Source organism: Maylandia zebra, linkage group LG12 (assembly GCF_041146795.1).
Source record: "Maylandia zebra isolate NMK-2024a linkage group LG12, Mzebra_GT3a, whole genome shotgun sequence".
NCBI classification, from domain to species: domain Eukaryota; kingdom Metazoa; phylum Chordata; class Actinopteri; order Cichliformes; family Cichlidae; genus Maylandia; species Maylandia zebra.
Window position 1 is genome coordinate 16,140,626 of NC_135178.1, and position 20,728 is coordinate 16,161,353.

General features: G+C 40.9%; 1 protein-coding gene across 2 annotated transcripts in view; it reads right to left on the bottom strand.

Annotated features, from left to right (window-relative positions):
* pebp4 (phosphatidylethanolamine binding protein 4) overlaps positions 1-20,728 on the bottom strand; it is a 52,815-nt gene that overhangs the window by 21,663 nt on the left and 10,424 nt on the right. For both annotated transcript variants that reach the window (XM_004544321.3, XM_004544320.3), the window contains one exon: positions 7,596-7,694. In XM_004544321.3, the coding sequence (XP_004544378.2) occupies positions 7,596-7,694 (99 nt within the window). The remainder of the gene's footprint in view (positions 1-7,595; positions 7,695-20,728) is intronic.

The following is a 20,728-nucleotide window of genomic DNA, read 5'->3' on the forward strand; positions in this document are numbered from 1 at the left end:
CAGGTAGGCAGACTCCGTCAATCCCCCCACCCCCCCAACCTGTACCCTGAAACGCACAAATTCGCACGCGGGGCCGACTGCCAAAGATCCTGCTTTACTGACTGAAGTGGAAGGTGGGGGGTGTGTGGAGGGTGGGGGGATGACAAAGACGACAGCTTGTGTGGGGGAACATTGTCTGCGGCTGCGACGAGAAATCTTTTCAGGAAAAACAGGATTTTATACACAATGGTCGTGGGTGTGAAGAAAGGGGGCACATATTAAAAGAAGTGCCTTAATGTGTGCATAGCTACTGGTTTCTTAAACTGCATTCTCATGGACAAGGTCCAATCTGCTCTTTTTTCCCCCTACAAGGCTCTAGTGTGACAGACTGGATCAAAGAGGGCTTTCCAGGTTGTCCTTGTTTTCTTGGAGAGCATTCGTGATATATCCAGGACAGGGCTCAGGCTGGAAATTAATCCAGCACGCTGACACAGTAGACCTATCTGCTTAAATAAAAATAAATGTGCAAGAGATGCGATTTTGGATGCTTCAACTCCCCCCCACCCCCCGAGAAATTTAATTCACATGACAATACAAACAGGAATTTGGGTTGTTATTAGGCCACGCGTAAATGCTGATTATTCCCTCTGCGCCCAAACAACCTTTCCAATTGCTCACAGGAAACCATCGCAGCTCACGTTCTTCATGCAGTGAAACCTCCTCAATCATCTCACCACAGCAACCGTGGCGGGGAGGTCAGTTGTTATAGAGATGGCAAGAGGCTTGGTCTGTTATCAGCTACAGTATTGTGTGTGCGTATAAGCGTGCGTGCACTTGAGTGTGTGTTTATTGTATGTGGACGGGGGATGGAGCTGACAACTGAGCGGAGGATTCTTATGTAATTCTCCCTTTAGGTGGCAGAGAACAGTGAGAGCAGCAGCCCACACTGAAGAAGAACCTGTTTGTTAATAAACTGCAAGTAAGATAACATTGATGTATTATTACATGGTGTTTGTACTCAAGACAAGGGCTGTCGAGATGCAAAAAAGCGCCAGGCAAGTTGGCATGTCGCTTCACAAAGCATTGATTTTTGTCCTGCTAGCACTCCTCCAACTTCTTTCAAACATACACACACGTCCCTGGATGCAGACATCAGAGACATACATGACGGCTGCGCGAAAGAAAAAAGTAATGCAAGAAAAATAAAGCAAGAACTAACAAAGACTAGCGTCCTAAAACGGCAGAGACGAAGAGGAAAGGCTGCTGGAGTTGATATTTTTTTGCAGGGAGGGAGTCCAAAAGATGAACTCCATGTAATACCACCTCTGACATTCAGCCTGGCTCTAGTTGACAGGATGAGCATATGTTCTAAATGCTTAAGCACCTCCAGCTGTGCTTCACTGTTAAGGACTATTGTTGACTTGAACCAGGGGAGGCTTTTGGCTTGTTACGGGGAAAAAAAAAAAGGGGGGGATGAATGACCTGCGTGCAAAACTTTATCAGGGTTAAACTAATTCGAGCTAAAATACAAAATATGATATCTAATACACAATTTTATGTCGATATCTTGAAACTTTTGAAAATATTCTTTAAATTCTGGCACAACTCTCGTCATCAATCACTTAAACAGGTGCTCCGCTTTACTTCACATATTTATGTTACTGACAACAATCTGTTCGTATTCTTTAAGACACTTACCACAAAGAACATGTGTTTATCCTGTCAGTTTAAGTTTAAACAAAGGATGACAACAGGTGCACCGAGTGGAGTTTAGACTGGATAAAGTTGCTTCACAGGACTCGGAGTCAGTAGGCACTTCTGCGTAAAAGTTTGCGAAACCACAAACAAGCAAACTGTTAACCTGGGTTATGAGCATGTTTAGCAACTTTGGAGGGAGAAAAAAAATCACATTAAAAAGGAAAATTGTTCACTTCCTTTGCGCCCACCCCCTTGTCATAAGATATGGATGTCCCGTAAGGTTATTTGTGTTTGCTGGGAAATGAAGTGCTCAACTGGATTAAAAACATACTGCATATGTTTGGAAATCTGTTTCCCTGGGCGTATGAGTGGAGTGAGCGAGCGTGAAGCAGCAGCTTGCGTCTCCTCCAAGAGAGAGGGCAGACACTCTCATCATTAGCTGGGCTACAATGTGCTCCTCTACCTGCTCCAATCTGCACAGCCAGGCTCCGCTCTGACGCCAGACAGATGTTCCCAGCACGAGGTGCAAAGTATCGAGAGGGGAAATGAGAGTGAGCAGGAGAGAGGCAGAAGAATGGAAATATTCAGCAGAGTACACAATAAGAGTTTAATTATGAATAATACCAATGGTTCTTTGTTCTCACAATGAAGCTAGCTATGGTTCGCCTGGCCTGTGGGAAACTGTTTTTGGCTTCCATATGGGGGCAGCTGTCTGTCAAAAATAAACGCTTAAATCATAACATGCCACAGTAGGGATAATTACGGGATAAAGAACAATACAATTATGTATGTTTATTTGCAATATTGGACAGGTATTTTGCTAAAACAAACTCTGAGGCTATTGCAGAGGTTAAAATTGCAACGCTATTGTTGAATGCTTCTTAGAGAGTAATGATCTGCAAAACTGACAGTTTTTGCAAAACTTCACATCAACTATAAACTTTGGATAAAGGCTCATCACTGAGTGCACAGGCAGAAATGTCTCAGTGCATGTAAAACACACAATATCTCCTGAAAAGACACACACTAAACATATTCACAATAATGGTAAATAAGTACAACGAGAATCTGTTGTTGTTGTTTCAAAACAGTCTGTGCCAACATGCAACTCTTGTCCTCTTTTCTGTGTTTTTGTGGTCCTTTAAGATGAGGTGTTTAGAGTTTAAAAAAAAAAAGAAAAGAAAGAAAGAAAATGCTAAAATTTTAATGCTTTCAAGAGCTAAATGGTGAATGAAATGCTGCGAGGCATTGCACGTCTAATAGTTTGCAGATAAAGGACATCTTGAGGTGTGGAGCAGATGATCTCTGCAGGCCTCAGAACTCACAAACACAAAGCCAGCTGGTCTGACACAGTCACAATACTTCACTGTTTGTATTTGCCTGAGCAGCAGCAGAACGCAGGCAGTGTCCTGCTTTGGGAGCCGCTACAACAGAGATGGATGTTAAAGCATGCAAGTCCCTCATGCACCATAATCGCGAATGCACGAAGGATGTGCATGCAACTGGCCTTCGATTAGTCATGAAGAGGAAGCTGATATGTGATGGCTTCCAATCCTCAAAACAGGACAGAGTGATCGGAGTCCAAACAGGCTACGAGGGGTCGTAAATCTCATGTCTTGTTTAAAGAAATGTATCTGAGCTCGGATGATGGCTGCTGCATGGTAGCCTTAGTGTTTCTGCTTCTGGTGGCTATAAACAGACTGTAGAATAACTGCAGAAAAAAGTTGGAGCTCTGAAAAATCCAATAATCATCTCTGTATTGCTTTTGCATGCTAAAAATACTGCAAAGTCACTGACACTGACTTAATATACTGAGTGTATCCCAGCTCAAAGTGCAAGGGGCAGGGGACATCCTGGACATCAGTCTTCATGTATGGAGCATTGTAAACAAAGTTGCAGGCATTCTGCTGCACAGTGAACTAGATGAGAACATTTTAAATCATCTTTCCTGCACCGTGTTTTATAAGAATATTTTTTTAAATATCATTCCATATCGGACAATCTGCTCCCTGAATATCAGCTGATGATATTGGTCTGGCTATAATTATCTATAAAAACCTAAGGCTTTTTTATCTCTTTCTAACCAGTGAGTGCAAAAGTGCATTAACTATAGCACTGCTTTGCAACTTCATATTGCATCATGTTGACTCAACATGCACCAAAATAATGAGAGTATTAGAAAGTTAAAGTAACACCCAGTGCAGTTTATATATATGCTAACTCTATTCAGGTACTAATGATTTGCTTGTTATAGTAATTATTGCTGCGAGTCCGTACCCGAACATCTGTATTGATTTAGTCTCTGGGAGAGCAAAGAGAGGGAGGGAGAGGCTCACAATCTGGAATTCGACTTCGAGAGCGAGACAACAATCTGTTGATGGTTATTTTGGTAATTGTCCACAATTGATGAAAAAAACCCCAAAAACAAAAAAAAACAAAAAAAAAAAAACAGCGTGTGCTGCAGAAGATTCTAAATGATTGTTACTGTTGTTCAGGGGGTCAGGGAAAATGGGCAGTCGCAATGAAAAATGCATATAGAGCATCTAATAATGCGAGCTCTCACAGAAAAGTGGACAGCTGGTGAGAGAAGACAAGACACCCAGCCACACAGTTTACACTTAATTGCTGGAGTGAATTGTTCTTGGCAGCCAAAAGTAAAGATGTGATATGTGATACACAGTTAAATAAAAGATTTAACACCTGACAAACATTAAAATATGATTGTCTTCAAATTGTATTTGTACAGTTGTTCGGCATGTTTATAAATGTTTGCTGATGCTGTTGGATATAGTTACATTTATTTTTGGGATTTTTTCCTACTGTGTCAGGCACAAATAACAGCTCGACCCAGTTGGGTTTATTTTGAAAAATGACAAAGGAGCTAAAACGGAGGGACTACTTAACGCGTAGTTAAAACCAGAATCTGACTTAATGCTGTTTGTTTAACACAGACTTTAAAGCACAGCTACAATCCAAGCCAAATAGTTGAAGCAAGTCTTTTCCTAAAGCTCAGTTTAGCTAAACCCACACTTTAGTAATTTGGTTTATTATCCCACACTTGGTTCTTTGATAGCAGGCAGACTCATAATTATACGGATGTGTTCTCTCATTTATCAACGTATCAAAACTGCTGTCAGGATTTTTTCCCCCCATTTAACTTAACTAGCTTGGCCCACAGTTGTTATTAATCTCTGGCTCTCTTCCACAGTGTGTCTTTTGTCCCTCCCCCTCACCCCCAACTGGTCGCAGCAGATGGCCGCCCCTCCCTGAGTCTGGTCTGCTGGAGGTTTCTTCCTGTTAAAAGGAAGTTTTTCCTTCCCACTGTCTCCAAGTGCTTGCTCACAGGAAGTTGTCTGATTGTTGAAGCAACTGATGTTGTGATTTGGTGCTATATAAATAAATTTGAATTGAACTGAGCTTTAGCAACATCAGGACTGAGCTGTATTTTCTGGTTTGAGTAAACCACACTTGGATGTGCCACAGATTTTACAGCAGGGCTTTGGACCGACACCAGCTTGTGACCCCTGAAGCTGGTTTTGTGTCTGAAACCAGAGACCTTTTATGCACAAGGCAAATATGTTAATCGCAACAACACAATGTCATTATCTTAAGATTACTATTGATAATCATTCCAAAAGAAAGACATCTGCTACTTGGTTGGTCCGGTCGGCCTGATAATGTTCACACTCTGATTCACAAGTATCCTTCTTAAGTGCGTCTTACACAGCAGTCACGTAATTAAAAAAACCCTCAGCAGCATGTTTTGATAGGTGAACAGCTGAACATGCAGAGCAAGGTAAGGTGAGGAACCTATCTAAACACAAGGTACTCTAGCAGGTCTTTGCTGTGCTATCATTGATTCTCTAATGAGACTTTGGTGGAGATATCGGTGTAAATCTGTAGCGCTGTGCTGCTCAGTCCAGCCTGACCTCACTTTATTCTCAGTTAAATTAAAGAAATGTTTTTCTTCATAACTCCGGATATGGATAAAAAAAAAAAAAAAAAAAAAAAAAAAAAATCCACACTAATTATGGAAACATCCTCATCTAGGGCAAGATTGCATGACCTTGTGCTAATGAATATATATGAAAAGACTATGGCTGCTGCAGCTCACACCATCTGACGAGTGAGGATCAAAACACTGATCCCTTTGACATTTGAAAGCATGACCCCTGACTTCAGCTAAAGAAACTTTCCTTTCAGAGTAATCTACCATCAAACACATTGTTACAAATAACTAGTGAATGTCAAATATTAGCACACAGAACTTTTTATTTTAAATTCACATGAAACAATAATGCAAAGAATAAATTTAAAAAAAAATCCTCAATCATATTTGACTGTGACTCTAGTCTTTTCTTTCTGAATTACATATACTTATGCATTCATTCAAAAATTGACCGACATTGCTGTCAAAACCGCTGAACCAAATCAAAATCCAATACATTCACATCGGCACTTCAAACAAAACTGAGATTTTATGATGTCACCTAGGCACCCTGGTCAATTAAACACCTCCCACTACAGTTGGCATCACTCAAAAGGCTCATTAACCCTTCTGACCAACCACCAGTCACAATCAGAAAAACATCCCATCACATTGGCCAATCCCTACATGGGCAACGCAGGTCAACACCCACACAAGTGACAGGAAATTGAATTGCTAGAGAAAATGTGCTCTGTCTGAGCACTTGAAAGACATTTGTTTATTCACAGCTAGTCGTGCAGCCAGGCAGACTTTATTGGCTTAAAAATAAGAAGCAAAGGTGATGCCTAATACAATTTTACAAAGTGCAAATCACTCCCTTTTTTTATATCATTGATGTATGTGAGAAATGTGAGGTAAATATTCATAGATTCCTTACAGTAAGCCAAAGTGTGGTTAAATAAACCAACTCTCACCAATGAGCTCAATCACAGAACGCACAGTCTACATCTACTGCAGGTTTTCCAGAATATACATCCCAAATACATCACATTTGGATCTTTAAATCAATGTGCCGTTTACTTCGTGTATGACCACGCCTTATAAAAACGAAATGGCAGCAGTGATACATCGCTGAAGCGTCTTTGTGTGCTTGTTTCTTAAACCACTAGTCTTAATCTACCGAGTTGATCTCCCGGTTACCGGGGGATTATAAAATGTCGGCAAACCTCTAAATATTTGAGGCAATCAACAACTCAACATGCATTTGGCGTTAGAATGCAAGAATGTGAAAACACACAAACGAACGGATAAAAAGGAGTGAAATATGAAGAGAAATAAGGGGATCGGAGCTGTGCCCATTTCGGGGGTGTAAAATATGGAGAAGTGTGGATCATTGGGGGAGCTGCTCTGCCTGGGGGAACAGATGAAGGGAGGACATTCTGCCAAGATCTCTCCACTGAAGGGGGAGCTGAGGGACTGGAGCTCTATGGGAGAAAAGAGTGTGCGCCTCGCATGCTGCTCTCCTCAATCTCGGTCTCACACGCCTGCATTGACACATCCCAGGCTCTCTGCAGCAGAGGGAAATTGCTGCTGACAGGGCCTTGCAAACTTTCACAGCCATTTAGAAAGACTTACTCCCACACTTTTGTCACAGGCATTTATTGCACAAGATACATGATATGAAAAATTAACATTTTTCAAACTTGGCATCCTTTTTTTGAACCAAGTTAGGCTTAAAAACCATTCATAATTTTTCAGCCTTACGATCGGCCCCAGTGCAGATGTAAACACTACACATGCCAAGTGAGACCCCGAGATTATGAAAATGCACAATTTTCAAGAAAATTTTTTTTTAAACAGCCACGCGCTACATCATAAATTTGTACCCCATGAGTTTCTAATCCAATAACAAACACGGCCTGTGTCACCATCACCAAAACACAAGTCTTGTTTTTCCTTAAAGCGGCGCAGTTTTTCAGTCTTAGCGTACCTGTATGTCCACGACCAACCAGTGCCTCCAGTAAGCAGATGTTGGCTTGCTGCGGTTTGGAGCATCAGGATCGACCATCACCAAGACGTACGTCTTTTTCTGCAAACAGAAGGAGATTCATATGTTATTGATTTATTTAACACAGACAAAGTGTTTACCGCAGTGCCATGCACACTGTGATTGGCCCAGAGGCACTTTGAGCAACAGCAGTACCTGATCCCTTCTGCTTTCTAAACAGCCATGTGCCGTTTGCACATTACGTCGCCCAAGGCTTGACAACTGGAGTTGGTTTAGATACTCAAAAACACACACTTTACTTTCTAAGCTTTACGTTACCCTATTTAATGCTGTGTGAATTCTTATTCTATTTATAAAATGTATGCAGACAGCAAACAAAGCCAGAAGGGTGGGTTTTCTTCTGTGTTAACAGTCTTAATTCAGCTGCCAAGGTTAAAGTGCTCAAAGTATGAAGAAAGCTGTCCTAAAAAGGCAATGATACACATTGGAATACAGTAGCTGTGCTAATCACAAACTTATTCTTCCAACAAGTGAGCTCTGTTCCTTCACAGTTATTCTTAAAACTTCATATCATTAATGTGACATCAACAAAATGACAACGTTTTGGATCCGATACCAAATCCTCTCGTTAACATATTCACAGTAACTTTCTGCCACTTACCAAGTATCTTTATACCCCTCAATCTGTCAATGGATAAAGTGAGAGAAAAAGCATCTTAACTAACACTTGATCACAGTTATTGGACGTTGACTTGGCGGCTTAATTGCCGGAAAATCTTCATTCTGTCTGTCCCTAAAAGTTAGAGAATTATGAGAGCAGATTGAATTATTGCGAGAGCACATTTGTCATCCCTGGTCTAGTGCCCAAAATCTGCCAGACCATATGATGGGCTTTTTTTATTTTGTTCACTTCCTCTACAAACAGAGACATTAATCAAGGCTGTTTCAATCCTCGCTGTCCCCCTTACTGTATATCGTGCTTCCTACAGAGGCAATACCATAATGCTATCAGCTTTAATACACAGAGAACAGATGCATCGTTTCTTACATTCTCACGTCGGCTGCCAAATAACACTGTTGGGAAAGTCGGTGCAGGAAAACATTTTCCATGTAAACATAAATCTTACATTTCTGTTTGTTGTGTCCTATCAATACATTCGTGCAGGCCTGTGAAAATTATCCTAAGCCGATGTACTTGAATGAGATAAAGAAGTAGTCGTGTATTTTTTCCGCAGATGCTCATTTTCAGAAGGATTCTCTGCCTACCTGACAAGCAGTAATAAGCGTAAACAACTAAGCCTAATAATAGGATAATACTGTAGTCTCAGTGATAGTGCCTGCAGGTAACATCCAGACACACCAGCAACAATAGAGCCTCCTCCACAGCCTGTCAAAAGTGACTCTATATCAGTGACCCCCCCGGGCAGCTTACCAACCATGACCTGTTGCCTTCTCAAGAGTTGTAATCCTCATTTGTACATATTTGCTACCAGGCAAAGAAACTGTGATAATGTAGTTACACTAATATTTAAGTCAGACCCTGATGCATTCAGAAATAACATGGTTTCTAACAACAGATGCACACACCACACACACGTGTGCACGTAGACACACACGCGTGCACACAATGACTAAAAGGGGGGGGGAATTTTAAGCATTTAAATTAAAAATGACCTCCAGTCACAATTACCATTGAAAGAAATTGCACTTCATTGGATATTTCACGAAGGTTACCATGGATGGAAAGACACCGAACGGGTGTCTTCTGAATGCCAAATTTAGAACAACACTGAGAACATTTCACATTAATTTCCAACCGTAACAACAAAAACACCGCCTATTTATGGTGGGCACTGAATTTAAATGATTCCTGCATATATTTCTTGCTCGAATTTCTACCTGTAAGAATCTGTCGGGTCCAGCTGGCATGGGCAGCAAATAATACAAGAAGCTCCCTCCATGCTTGCACTTCACACATTGTGGCATGTACCCTTCTCTATTACGAGGACATTTTTTTTTCTCCATCTGTCAAAATCCACATTAATTACGCGCAGATATGTGCAAAAGACTCCGGGGAAAAACAGATGCATATTCTGCCATCTGAAATTATTTAGCGGTGCTCGAACAAACTAAATGTATATCAAAACATGTTTTAACGGGGGGCTAATTGTCATAGCTGTACACTGGGAGGCACACATTTTTAAAAACATGCTAGAGTTTCTCATTAGTATTAATTATTAGTAATATCTGAGCCATGCTGATAATTTAAAATTCACTTCTGCTGCTTATGATATCTATGACTGGTGACGGTTCATTTTCTATATTTTGGACAACACAAAAATTTACATAGTGTTTAAGTATTCAGTTTCTTCCATATACTTAGCTTATACTTATAATTAGACTTTGCACAAAGGTGAGAGGTCAGCAACCCACTCGGTTATTCTTTGTAATGGGTGCAGGCCTTGAAAAATGTCACAATATTCTCAGAGCTAAAGAAAGCAGAAGTGAAATCTGAAGAGGTGTTGGCCACAGACCACAGAGCTCCGTCAGGCCATTATACAAGTGGAGATGTGAGGGCCCCGGGTGCAAGCTGGAGGCGGGAAAAGATTGAGCTTGCATTCTCTTGGGATTAACCTCCCACTGCCTGCTGTGATCACAGCAAAACGGCCCATTGAGACCACACCTTGGATGCCAGGGGGGTGCAACGGACCCTGAAGTCAACTGGGCACCTCGTTAATGGCTACTGGTCAGTTGCAGAAAGGAAAAGGGGGGGGGGGGGGGGGGGGGGGGGCTGAATAATATACAAATTCTATACCTCTTTGTGATTTTATGTAATAGGAGTGTAAAGGTGATATTTGTTAAATTACATGTATGCCAATTGCATCGAATGGATATAGTATTTGCAAAGCAGGAGACGTCAAAGAACAAAGGCAGAGGAAATCTGGTGTCTCTCTGGATGCATACTGTATTACCTTTGAGTGAACTCTGCTGGGGATGAGAATCAGAAAGGATGGGTAATCGCTGCTCTCGTAGAGCCTGCCTGGGCTATCGAGCCCACTTCTGCTAACTGATGACACCACGGAGGGCGAGAGTAAGTTAGCGAGAGGGAGGGAGGAAGGAGAGGCCCCTCTGTGAGTTTACAAGTTCATGCTTTATCCCTGACCCAATCCCAAACTGTGTCGTCCGTGCAGCTGCCTATTAATACATCCTTCGCTTTATCCTCCCAGCTCTTCACTTCCTTCAGCCTCTGCGCACAGAACCTGTAACGTTTCATTAAATGGTCAACAGTGCTCACTGCTCGACCCCGAGCAAAGCAATGCATCGATCCCAAATCCTTGTTTAAGCAGCAAAAACACTTGAACTCATTTGGTAATTAACAGGTATCTGTGTTGTGATTAAGAGACGGCGATGGCTTAACAACCATCGACTGCAGCTTATAACGAGGTTCAAAGATCATTCTGTAAATACAGAAAAACAGGAACTGTAGAACACGACTGCAGAAGTAAATTTATCAGAGGGCAGAGAAAATGAGTCTCCACCTAATCAGCTGTTCTGTTCTTTGTACAACCAAACAAGATTAATGGCATTTTACTTACTGTGTATAAAACCATATCAAGTGAAGTCACAGAGAAAAGTTGAGTGGACTTTTACATTAGGGACACTGAGATAAGGTCTCCTTATAGAATCATGATAGCAGGGAGAGGGACAGACGGGTGAATGATGGGGAAGGTTAACAGTGGTAAGACTGTTGGGGTCAGAAGATGAGGTTCATACTGGTGACGAAGAGGTCAGAGGTCAGCCAGGCAGAAGTAATTGGATCCTTACCAGAAATATGTGGGACATACAGCCAAAGATTAGATGGAAAAGGAGCGCTGCAGCATTCACCTAGAGGTCGCTGACCTTACAGGTAAGGAGGCCCCTCATCGTCATTAATAGCAGCCCATCCCCCAATGTTCATCGGCAGAAGCTTGGGAACCTCATTTTCCTCACTGCTAGCAGCGTTTTAAAACCCTCTTCATAGTCAGCCATAGAGAGCACGCTGGTAATCTGCACCACAGGAATTGGGTGAAAGACAAAGAACATCAAACGATATCTTTTTTTGCAGCGATTAAACGGTCTTGTCATGTCTACAAAGACTCTAGGACCACTTTTACAGTTCACTTAAGGGAATGAGGTTGTTGAGCTGAATTATGGGTAATGTAGTATCCCAATGGGTGTTTTTTTGTTTGTTTTTTAAAATACAGACAATATATTTCCTTATGTGGCCTAAAATATCTGTCTGCCAGCTCTGGACTGAACATGGTTCTCCAATGGCAGCTCCGTACCAGACCATAGGAAGCTATGTGCCCGTCTACCTGCAAAGAGTACCTGTTGCCAGGCAGTGTCCAAAGTGTGTGATACGTGGTTTGGTACTTCAGCCAGACACGGAGAGGAGCGAAGTTAGAAAAATGAAAAGTGTCCACTGCAGCAACTGTTTGTAGCTGTCTGAGTCTTTAAAAGATTCTTCATTCATCCATCCAATTAAATCCAAATCACAACAGTCCCCTTAAGGTACTTTATATTATAAAGGAACAAACCTCCAATAAAAACCCCAATAATCAGATGACCCCCTATGAGCAAGCACTTGGCGACAGCGGGAAAGAAAAACTCCTTTTTACCAGGAAGAAACCTTCACCAGAAATAGGCTCAATGAGGGGAAGCCATCTGCCCAGACTGGTGGTGGCCGAGGGAGGAAGACAGGACAAAAGACACACTTTAGAAGAGAGCCAGAGCTTAATAAGAACTAATGATTAAATACATAGTGTTGTGTAAACACACGGTGAGTGAAGAAGAAATACTCAGTGCACCAGCCCTATTGCAAGTCTGCAGCGTAACTAAGGGAAGGTTTAGGGTCACTTGATCCAGCCCTATCTATAATGAGCATGTCAAATCAACACTTCACCTCTTTTTCTGATTTATTAAAGCAGAGAAGAAGTTGTGAAATGCCACTTTCAGAATCAGAACTGGGTCTGGTTTTAAGGTGACCAACATCACACGTGTTGACATTATAACAGAAACAGTGTTGTTAAAAAAACAAAAACATAACTATAACACAAACAAAGTTCATCACTTAGCTTTTTGCATGTGCTTTGAATCTTCTCCTTAAACTATTACAAACAGTTATAAATAGTATAAATTCTCTGACTCACACTTGAAACTGACCTTTAAAGTCAGAGTTTCTATTTAAAAAACATTTGGTCATTTTGCTCTAATAACCTTTAGTACATATTTACTATATGGAAACATGTTTTTTTTTTATAAAACATTTGCACTATAAGATATTATTTACACTTTAAGATATTTAAAAAAATCCTTGGCTCCTCCACTAATGTCTCGATCGTAGAATCCAGAGCATGATGAAACTAGACAGACAGAAAAGCACTTCCTAAAATACAGCTTTATATCTCTACATGAGGTCATAAAACCCACAAGGTTCTTTTTAGATTACATCTAAACATAACCTAAAAAAAACAAGACCTTTGCATGTTTAGACACAGAAAGTTCTTGGTTTAAGGTTAGGCAAATTTTAAGGTTGTGACTAAATACCTTACAGGGGTATGAACAGAACTAAAATATTGTCTCAGCATGCTGCACTTTAATTTAATGTTTCTTTTTTGCCTCACTGTAAATGCTCACATTATGAACCCACACATGAACGTGGGGTTTAAATAAGTCTTAAGTTAGTAACTTTAACTACCAGATATCTTAGGTAGACAAAGTCAGCAACACATAAAGTCAATGCTTTTAGAAGTAACCTGAGTCCTGACACTATTATAAACTCTGATACTGGTAATAGTTTAAAACTCACATGGTTTATTGGCACAAATAAAGAATGCAAAGAGAACACCAATAGTTCTCTGTGTGTTCTTAAACGCCTCACACAGTGCGGGCTGCTCACTACCTCCAAACCTTCCTATTTTTAACTCAGCCTCCTCCCACACAGGAATGGAGTGTGAAGTGGCTTATAAATCCACACTTCGAGGAGCCACATGGTCAAAGCAAAGTCACATGTGGCTACAAACGCAGATTCTAGGCCTAAAGACAACATAGCTACTAGATGGCCGCTAAGTAGCTAAACAGATGAGTGAGCGAGCTATGAGGAGGTTGCAGTTCAAGGGGACTGAGTGGAATATGAAACACAAGTTTACATAATTGCATAATCACGTTTTCTGCTTGAGCATAAAAATATGCTAATATGGTATATTTGAATCTAATTAGCACATGGCGCAAGGCAATACGAGACAATGCAATTACATTCATAGCCTATAGTCCACCTAATAAATGTTACTACAGTGTGTGTTATTCAAGAGTCCTGAACAATGTGCATTATTTCAGCCTCCAAAACCACAAATGAGCAGCTCTTGGATAAACTCTGGAAATTTTTAAATTCAGCCTAGCCTGAACTTTGTTTATAAAGCCTTGCACTTCTGGTGTGAACTTTGTAACTACTATGAAGCCATAGCTAACAGTAAGATAGTTCACAGTCTGATTGAAGCTTGAGGGGGTGAAGGAATTAGTAGCAGCCTAGGGAACCATTTCTGCATTTCTCTCAACACTGAAGACTTCTTTCACCGCACCATGCTTGCGAACACAGCCGTGCTCATGTTAAGCTTATTAGTCACCCTGGATGCGATCTTGCTAGCTGAGGCTTTCAACACTTTCTACTGGTGGTTTTACACACATACACCTACTCACTGTCATGAAAGCATTTCTGCAAATGCACATGCTCAGACACAGCAACAACCACTAACAGGTATTCTGAAGAAACATGGGGCCAGGTGCTTGGATGCGAGCATGAGATCCAACTAGTGCTAAATGAGGCAAGAGGGAAATATTTCTGTCATGTAGTTTGGCTGCCAAGAACACGCAGTCAAACGGGGCAAATTACCTCACTGGACTCATATCCGTAATTAATCTGTCAAGCATGTCGCACGCTGAGAGTCAGATCTATTTTACCAGCAAGTGCTGCCTGAGAAAGTTAAAGGTGAGATCACTGTAATTATTTCTCCTGGATTTGGAAATCTAAATCAAGCACTTTAAGGTAATTGGTGGATGAAAAGTAAAACAATGCAGATCTATTTTGGATTTGCTAATAGTGTAAACGCAACCCAAAAACAGCAGGTTTGCACACATGATGTGAGATTTCAATTCTATAAACAATTGAAGCTCTTATTTAATCTTTATTTTAACAATCAAGTTTATCCTGGTAGGCACATTTTATTTATTTTAATGTTTGGGAGGAGATGAGGGGAAAAAAAATTAACATTACTGTTTTTGTTTTAACAGAACAATTGTTTTGGTCTCCCGTCATCTAACGCCACATGTTCAAGTTCTCAAGACAGGCGATTAATTGCGCATCGTGGTGGTAAAATAAATTGTAAGGTTACAACGGTTACACTTCATGATGAACCATCATGCAGCAGACAAGAGTCTGAAGATGTTGGGAAACATGCTGCCTTGAAGGGAGACTAGTTGTAAGCACTCTGACACCCCATTCCTATTTGGCCATCGGAGCTGTTAAAGGTGTCAGGGCTGTTCACAGGCACTGCATGTTTCACCAGCCAAGATGGCTTCCACATTTTTTCTATCATGATTAATTATGGTTTCTGATGGTAGTACAGTGAGAAAGTGTAAATTATTCCCACATTTTCTTGTGCCCTCCGTTCAGTCACTGTTGTGTAGGAAGATGCTATTGACGCCATTCATGGATGGCGACCAAAAGGCATCTACATGGGGTGGCAAACTCTTGTGCCTATTAAGGGGTGGAAGTGGTGGTGGTGGGGTGCTTGGCGTGTGGGCTGAACCTAGTCCAGACTGCCAGTTGACAGGGCCGGATTTTCCAGTATGGAAGAGTCTTGTTTCAGTGGGCGAAGCTGGGTGTTGGGAGACTGGGAGAGAGGACTGCCCAGGGCTTGGAAGCTTGAAACTGAATATTTCAAACAGACAAGCACCGTCTGTGTTCCAGTGTCACCAGCCCACCCGTCTGACAATCAGGTCCATGTCATCATGGGCTCTGAGTAATTCAGGGAGCACTCATATCACCTTAGAAGATATGGTGATTTCAGACGTCAGAGCAGTCAGCGGCAGAAATAGCACCGAATGATATTCAGCACGAAGTATGGAAGACAGTAAAGTACAGTAAAAATGTTCACCTACAGGCAAAAGCGTTAAAACCACAGAACAGCAAAAGCTTGGTGAAATGCAACCACAATGCTGTGCTTTGCTTTGAATCCTTAAGAAAATGCACAATGTAGTCTTCAAAAACACACACACACACACACATATCCTGCGTACCCAGCACAGAAAATCCTTAGTTTTGGAGAACTGGTTGAAATAAAATAATTCGTCTGACAGATCATTTTGTGCGTGCTGATATATTTAGTGCTGTCAGAGAGGACATCACAGAGAATGGCACTTACATCACAATGCAAAAACTGTTATCAGAGGAGGTACAGGTTTATGGTTCAAGGGCTCGTCCATTCATAGAGAACAAGCTCAGCCTCTCTGCCTGACACACTGATAAAGACAGCACAAATAAAACAGCTCCACAGCTCCATCTTTGCCTCTCCCCAAGGGAATAATATATCACCCATCTGAATGTGGCACATATTGAATCATTTCCAGCGTTGATGATTCATTTGAATAAATCAGCCTTTTTTATTTTGCCAACTTGAACTGATAGTGAAATAAGGAAAACTGAAGTAACATTGTTAGATGTGAGGAAGGACAGGTGTTAGAGTGTTCTATAGGACTGGTAATCCTAATCCCCTTTCAAGCAACAATTAATGACTGCAGCAATAATCTCCGCATATATGTTCCTGCAATTCCTTTTTAACTGTCAACCATAACCTGCCTAGCTCACATAGACGAAATCCAGGGGGATATGTCGCTGCAGGCAGATAGGATCTTATCCTGGATTTGCATAGATAAATGCACAGCAATAACTCGTGCAGGGACAGATATGGTTTTGACCTGCGATGTGTCATCCATCTGACCATGCACTATTGACCGAACCTGCTCTCGGGAGTTTCGAAAGAAACCGCCGGGCCAGAAAAAGAGGTCCGCACGTTATCTGCATTAATTCTTAACAAATATCAAATATTTAAAGTGGAAAGAAAAATTAAATATGGAAGCTTCCCAAACAAAAACTTTCAATGTCTTCCACAAAAAAAGCTACGGATACACAGGATCAGCCTATCGGCAAATATGAAAAATCAGCAGCTTGTGCAATGAAAGGGTTATATCCGTATTCAAGCTAAGAGACATACTCTAACATACACAGACACAAATCCTGTTGAGCTGAGCTGAGCAGAGATACCCTACCAGCCCTCCAAGGCACAATTAGGATTTCACGGGGGGAAGAAATCTACATTCCTGCACACATGAAAAAAGTCCTTTCTCCCTCCTCACAACAATATCAACTTTTTACTCAAGGAAAAACCTGAAGCACCACTCGATAGGATTTGGACAAAGAAATATAAAAAAAAACAAAGCCAGGAAAAAAAAATATCTAAATTTAAGCTGCAGTTGTTAAAAAAAAAAATATTATGGTTGCGGAAAATCCAGTCCTAAGCCTCCCAGTTCCAATCAATTTCTTCTATTCTGCGTGCTATGAAAAGAAGCTACCACTCATAGTTTGTTTGAAGTGGAGCTTTGCTACGTTCAACAACATTTATCTGGATACCCTCAGCGCATGATTTTAACACCTGTCAGACATTTAGTCCAAGTACAAGAGGTCATGTAGCTGTTTGAATATGAAAAGAGATAAACCAAAACAATACATTCCATTCCACAAGCCACAATCCTAATAACTGCACAGATTCACGGGAACACAGTCAAGTCATTAGGACAGGAACATACAGCATGTTCTCTGTGAGAGTCTCAATGATCACTGTCTGTTGTGTCTTTCCTGTCCAGTAATATCTGTCAGGAACCTACATAAAAATTATATTGTTTCGTAAGCAGCAAATGCATTTCCTGAAACCTATATCTGCATGTTAAATGTAACAACACAGTTCAGAGTTCTTCTTCTTTTGGGAAAAGAAAACATTTATAATGAGTCATCAGTGTTTTATTACAATCTAGATCAGCGGTCCCCAACCCCCGGGCCTCGGACCGGTACCGGTCCGTGTGTCGTTTGGTACCAGGCCGCGAAAGTTGAGGCTCAGGTGTGAAATGTACAGTTTTCAGGGTTTTTATAAGTTTTCAGCGTTATTTTGTTATCGTTTTGATCGTTAACTCTGTTTTCCTGGGTCTTTTCATGTGCGTTATGAATAAATCTTCTTTTTTTCGGTACCGGTACTAGTTTTATTTTGTTGTATTTATCCGCGACACATTAAAGGCCGGTCCGTGGCACAAAAAAGGTTGGAGACCGCTGATCTAGATCATTAGTTTCATTGTAAATGATCCATTGTTCAGCGACATAACAACACTATTACGCTCTTTTCATGCCGTGTTGTATATGATCTGGAATTGTGCTCTGCAATCAAATCTCTACATAAATGCATACAATTTAAGAGATTAGAGTTATAACAGTTACTATACTCATAACTGATGTGTCATTATCGCAAATAAGTCGGCAACTGGTCTCATAAATAAGTTATTTGTAGGGCTGTTTGATATAACGATATATATCGGATGACGATATAAAAACGTCTATCGTTTCATTTTACGCTATCGTTTGTTTCGTGGTGTTGCAAAATAAACTCTTTACAGCAATATTTTTTCATTGTTTTGATGGTCACTGTAGTGGCTATATTAATTTCTTAAAGTTCTCTCTTTCTCTTAGGACGGACAAGCGCCTGTTTTTATGCGTTGTGTTTAGCAACAACGACGGTAAAACCATCGCGTGTCCGCTTGTTTATGTTCCACATAAACCTTTCACAATAAAGCTCAAGATCCTGTTGAGACTTTTCAAAATAAACTGAATCACGTGAAAGAGCAGATTATTTACGGATGAGAAGTAAAAGAGAGCCGCCAGGTGCTAAAAAATAAACCTTAGACTCAAACGTTAGAACAGGCTTTTCCCCGCAGCACACCGTGTAATAAATACTCACAAAGAAAACGGCGGCTGTTACAACTTATGTCTAAAAATGTATAGTTTCATACATCGGTTAAAACACTCGACTCCAGCTACATGACGCGCAGCTGGAAACACTTCCCGCAAGTCAAGCTGCCCGAGAGTCACAGAATTTACAAAAATGTTACATTTTTGTGATTTATATCGTTATCAGACAATAGAATTCTTATATCGGGATATGAAATTTTGGTCATATCGCACAGCCCTAGTTCTTTGAGTCATTTTTCAAGCTAATCTACCCAAACTAGTCAAGATTCTGTTTCTCAGGAGAAAGTATTTGCCGCATTGATTTATGTGATGTCCAAATAACCCAAATAACACAGTTTGTCTGTCTGTTTGTCAGCAGTCAAGCAGTCCAGTTTTCAAGATGCCATGTTTACATTTTGTGAGATGGTAGACACCAATAACAGCTTGAGCTGATTTAATTTAGGTGACAATCGGGTCATGGTTAAGGTCACGCCCTTTGGAGGGAGTTGTGCTCTCTGAGTGCTCTTGTTACAAAATATTTCGTGCCATGTATGTGTGACAAACAACACCTTTTTTTTATGTGTCATCACTCTAAAACGACACACACACATAGGCCATGAGTGACCTGTTTTTTTACCCCGTATGCAGATATGTGGTATCAGGTCAGCTACACTGCACCATAAAGGAGAACTTTAATATTCCCTCAGCAGTAACACTTAAAGGTTTTGTGGTCAAAGCTTCGCATTTATTCGTTCATTTTTTCCCTTCCCCTCACCCAGTTGCGGCAGAGGGCTCTCCCTCTGCTGGAGGTTTCTTCCCGTTAAAAGGGAGTTTTTCCTTCCCACTGTCACCAAGTGCTTGCTCATAAGGGCTCATCCTATTATTGGGTTTTCTTTCTGTATTATTGTATGGTTTTTGCCTTATATATAAAGCACCTTGAGGTGACTGTTGTTGTGATTTGGTGCTATATAAATAAAATTCAACTGAATTGCATTCCTAATGCCCCACTTCAAAAATAGTACAAGTACCGTGAGAAAATATAAGCCCCTTCCTGATTTCTTGGTTTTTGCATATTAGTCATACTTAATGTTTCAGATCATCAAACAAATTTTAATATTGGTCAAAGATAACCCGTGTGAATACAAAATGCCATTTTTAAATGATGATTTCATTCATTAAAGGAAAAAACCTATTCAAACCCATCCGGTCCTGTCTGAATTTAACCACATCTTTAAAAAAAATGTTGACCACAATGTCACATTTAACTTTGACACACATTAAGCTAAATACCACGATGACAATGGATGGTCAAAGACTTCAGTTACAATGAATATCTCCAAGTGTAAACTCTTAGCTCTCCTGATGAGATCTGGCAACACTAATGCCCTCAGGCACATCCATAGAGCATTATGCCAAGTAAGGACATTAGCAATACTCAAGTTTGACCAGGACCTTTTAGTTGGCCGGCTTGTTAAGTGGTGTTTTAAGGAAAAAACACATTTTAACTGTCACAACTGATTCTCAGATTTGTGTCGCGTCTGAAGAAAAGGTTAAGCACATCATCTATCTGAAAATGCCCAAATCTGCAGTCAGGCATAAACTTGGCACCCAGATATATCATGCCATCACTACGCTTCGGTTTTCTCATTATCCATACCTCTTATGACATTCACAGAAAGAAACAAAGCATCCTGCCAACACCTACTCTGTGAGAGAGCTCTTTCAGTTCAGCTCAAAAGCTGAGAGCTCCAAACCTCCACACCACAGTGTGGGCAGTGCTGGCAGAGCCATGTGCCTAAGAACACTGACTGAGTGCAACAGTTGGACTAATAACAGAACAAAAAAATAAAAGTAAAATGGACGCACAGTGGGGACAGCCACAGCTCCACAGATGAGAAGCAGGTCGACTTCTGCCCACCTCCCTCTTTATGAGGAGCGGAAGGTGTCCACAATGCTTCTGAGGTCTTAGTGCCATGAGGGGCGGTGAGCTTGCAGCTTCAGCCACTTCAGGGTAAAGCAAATCACTTTA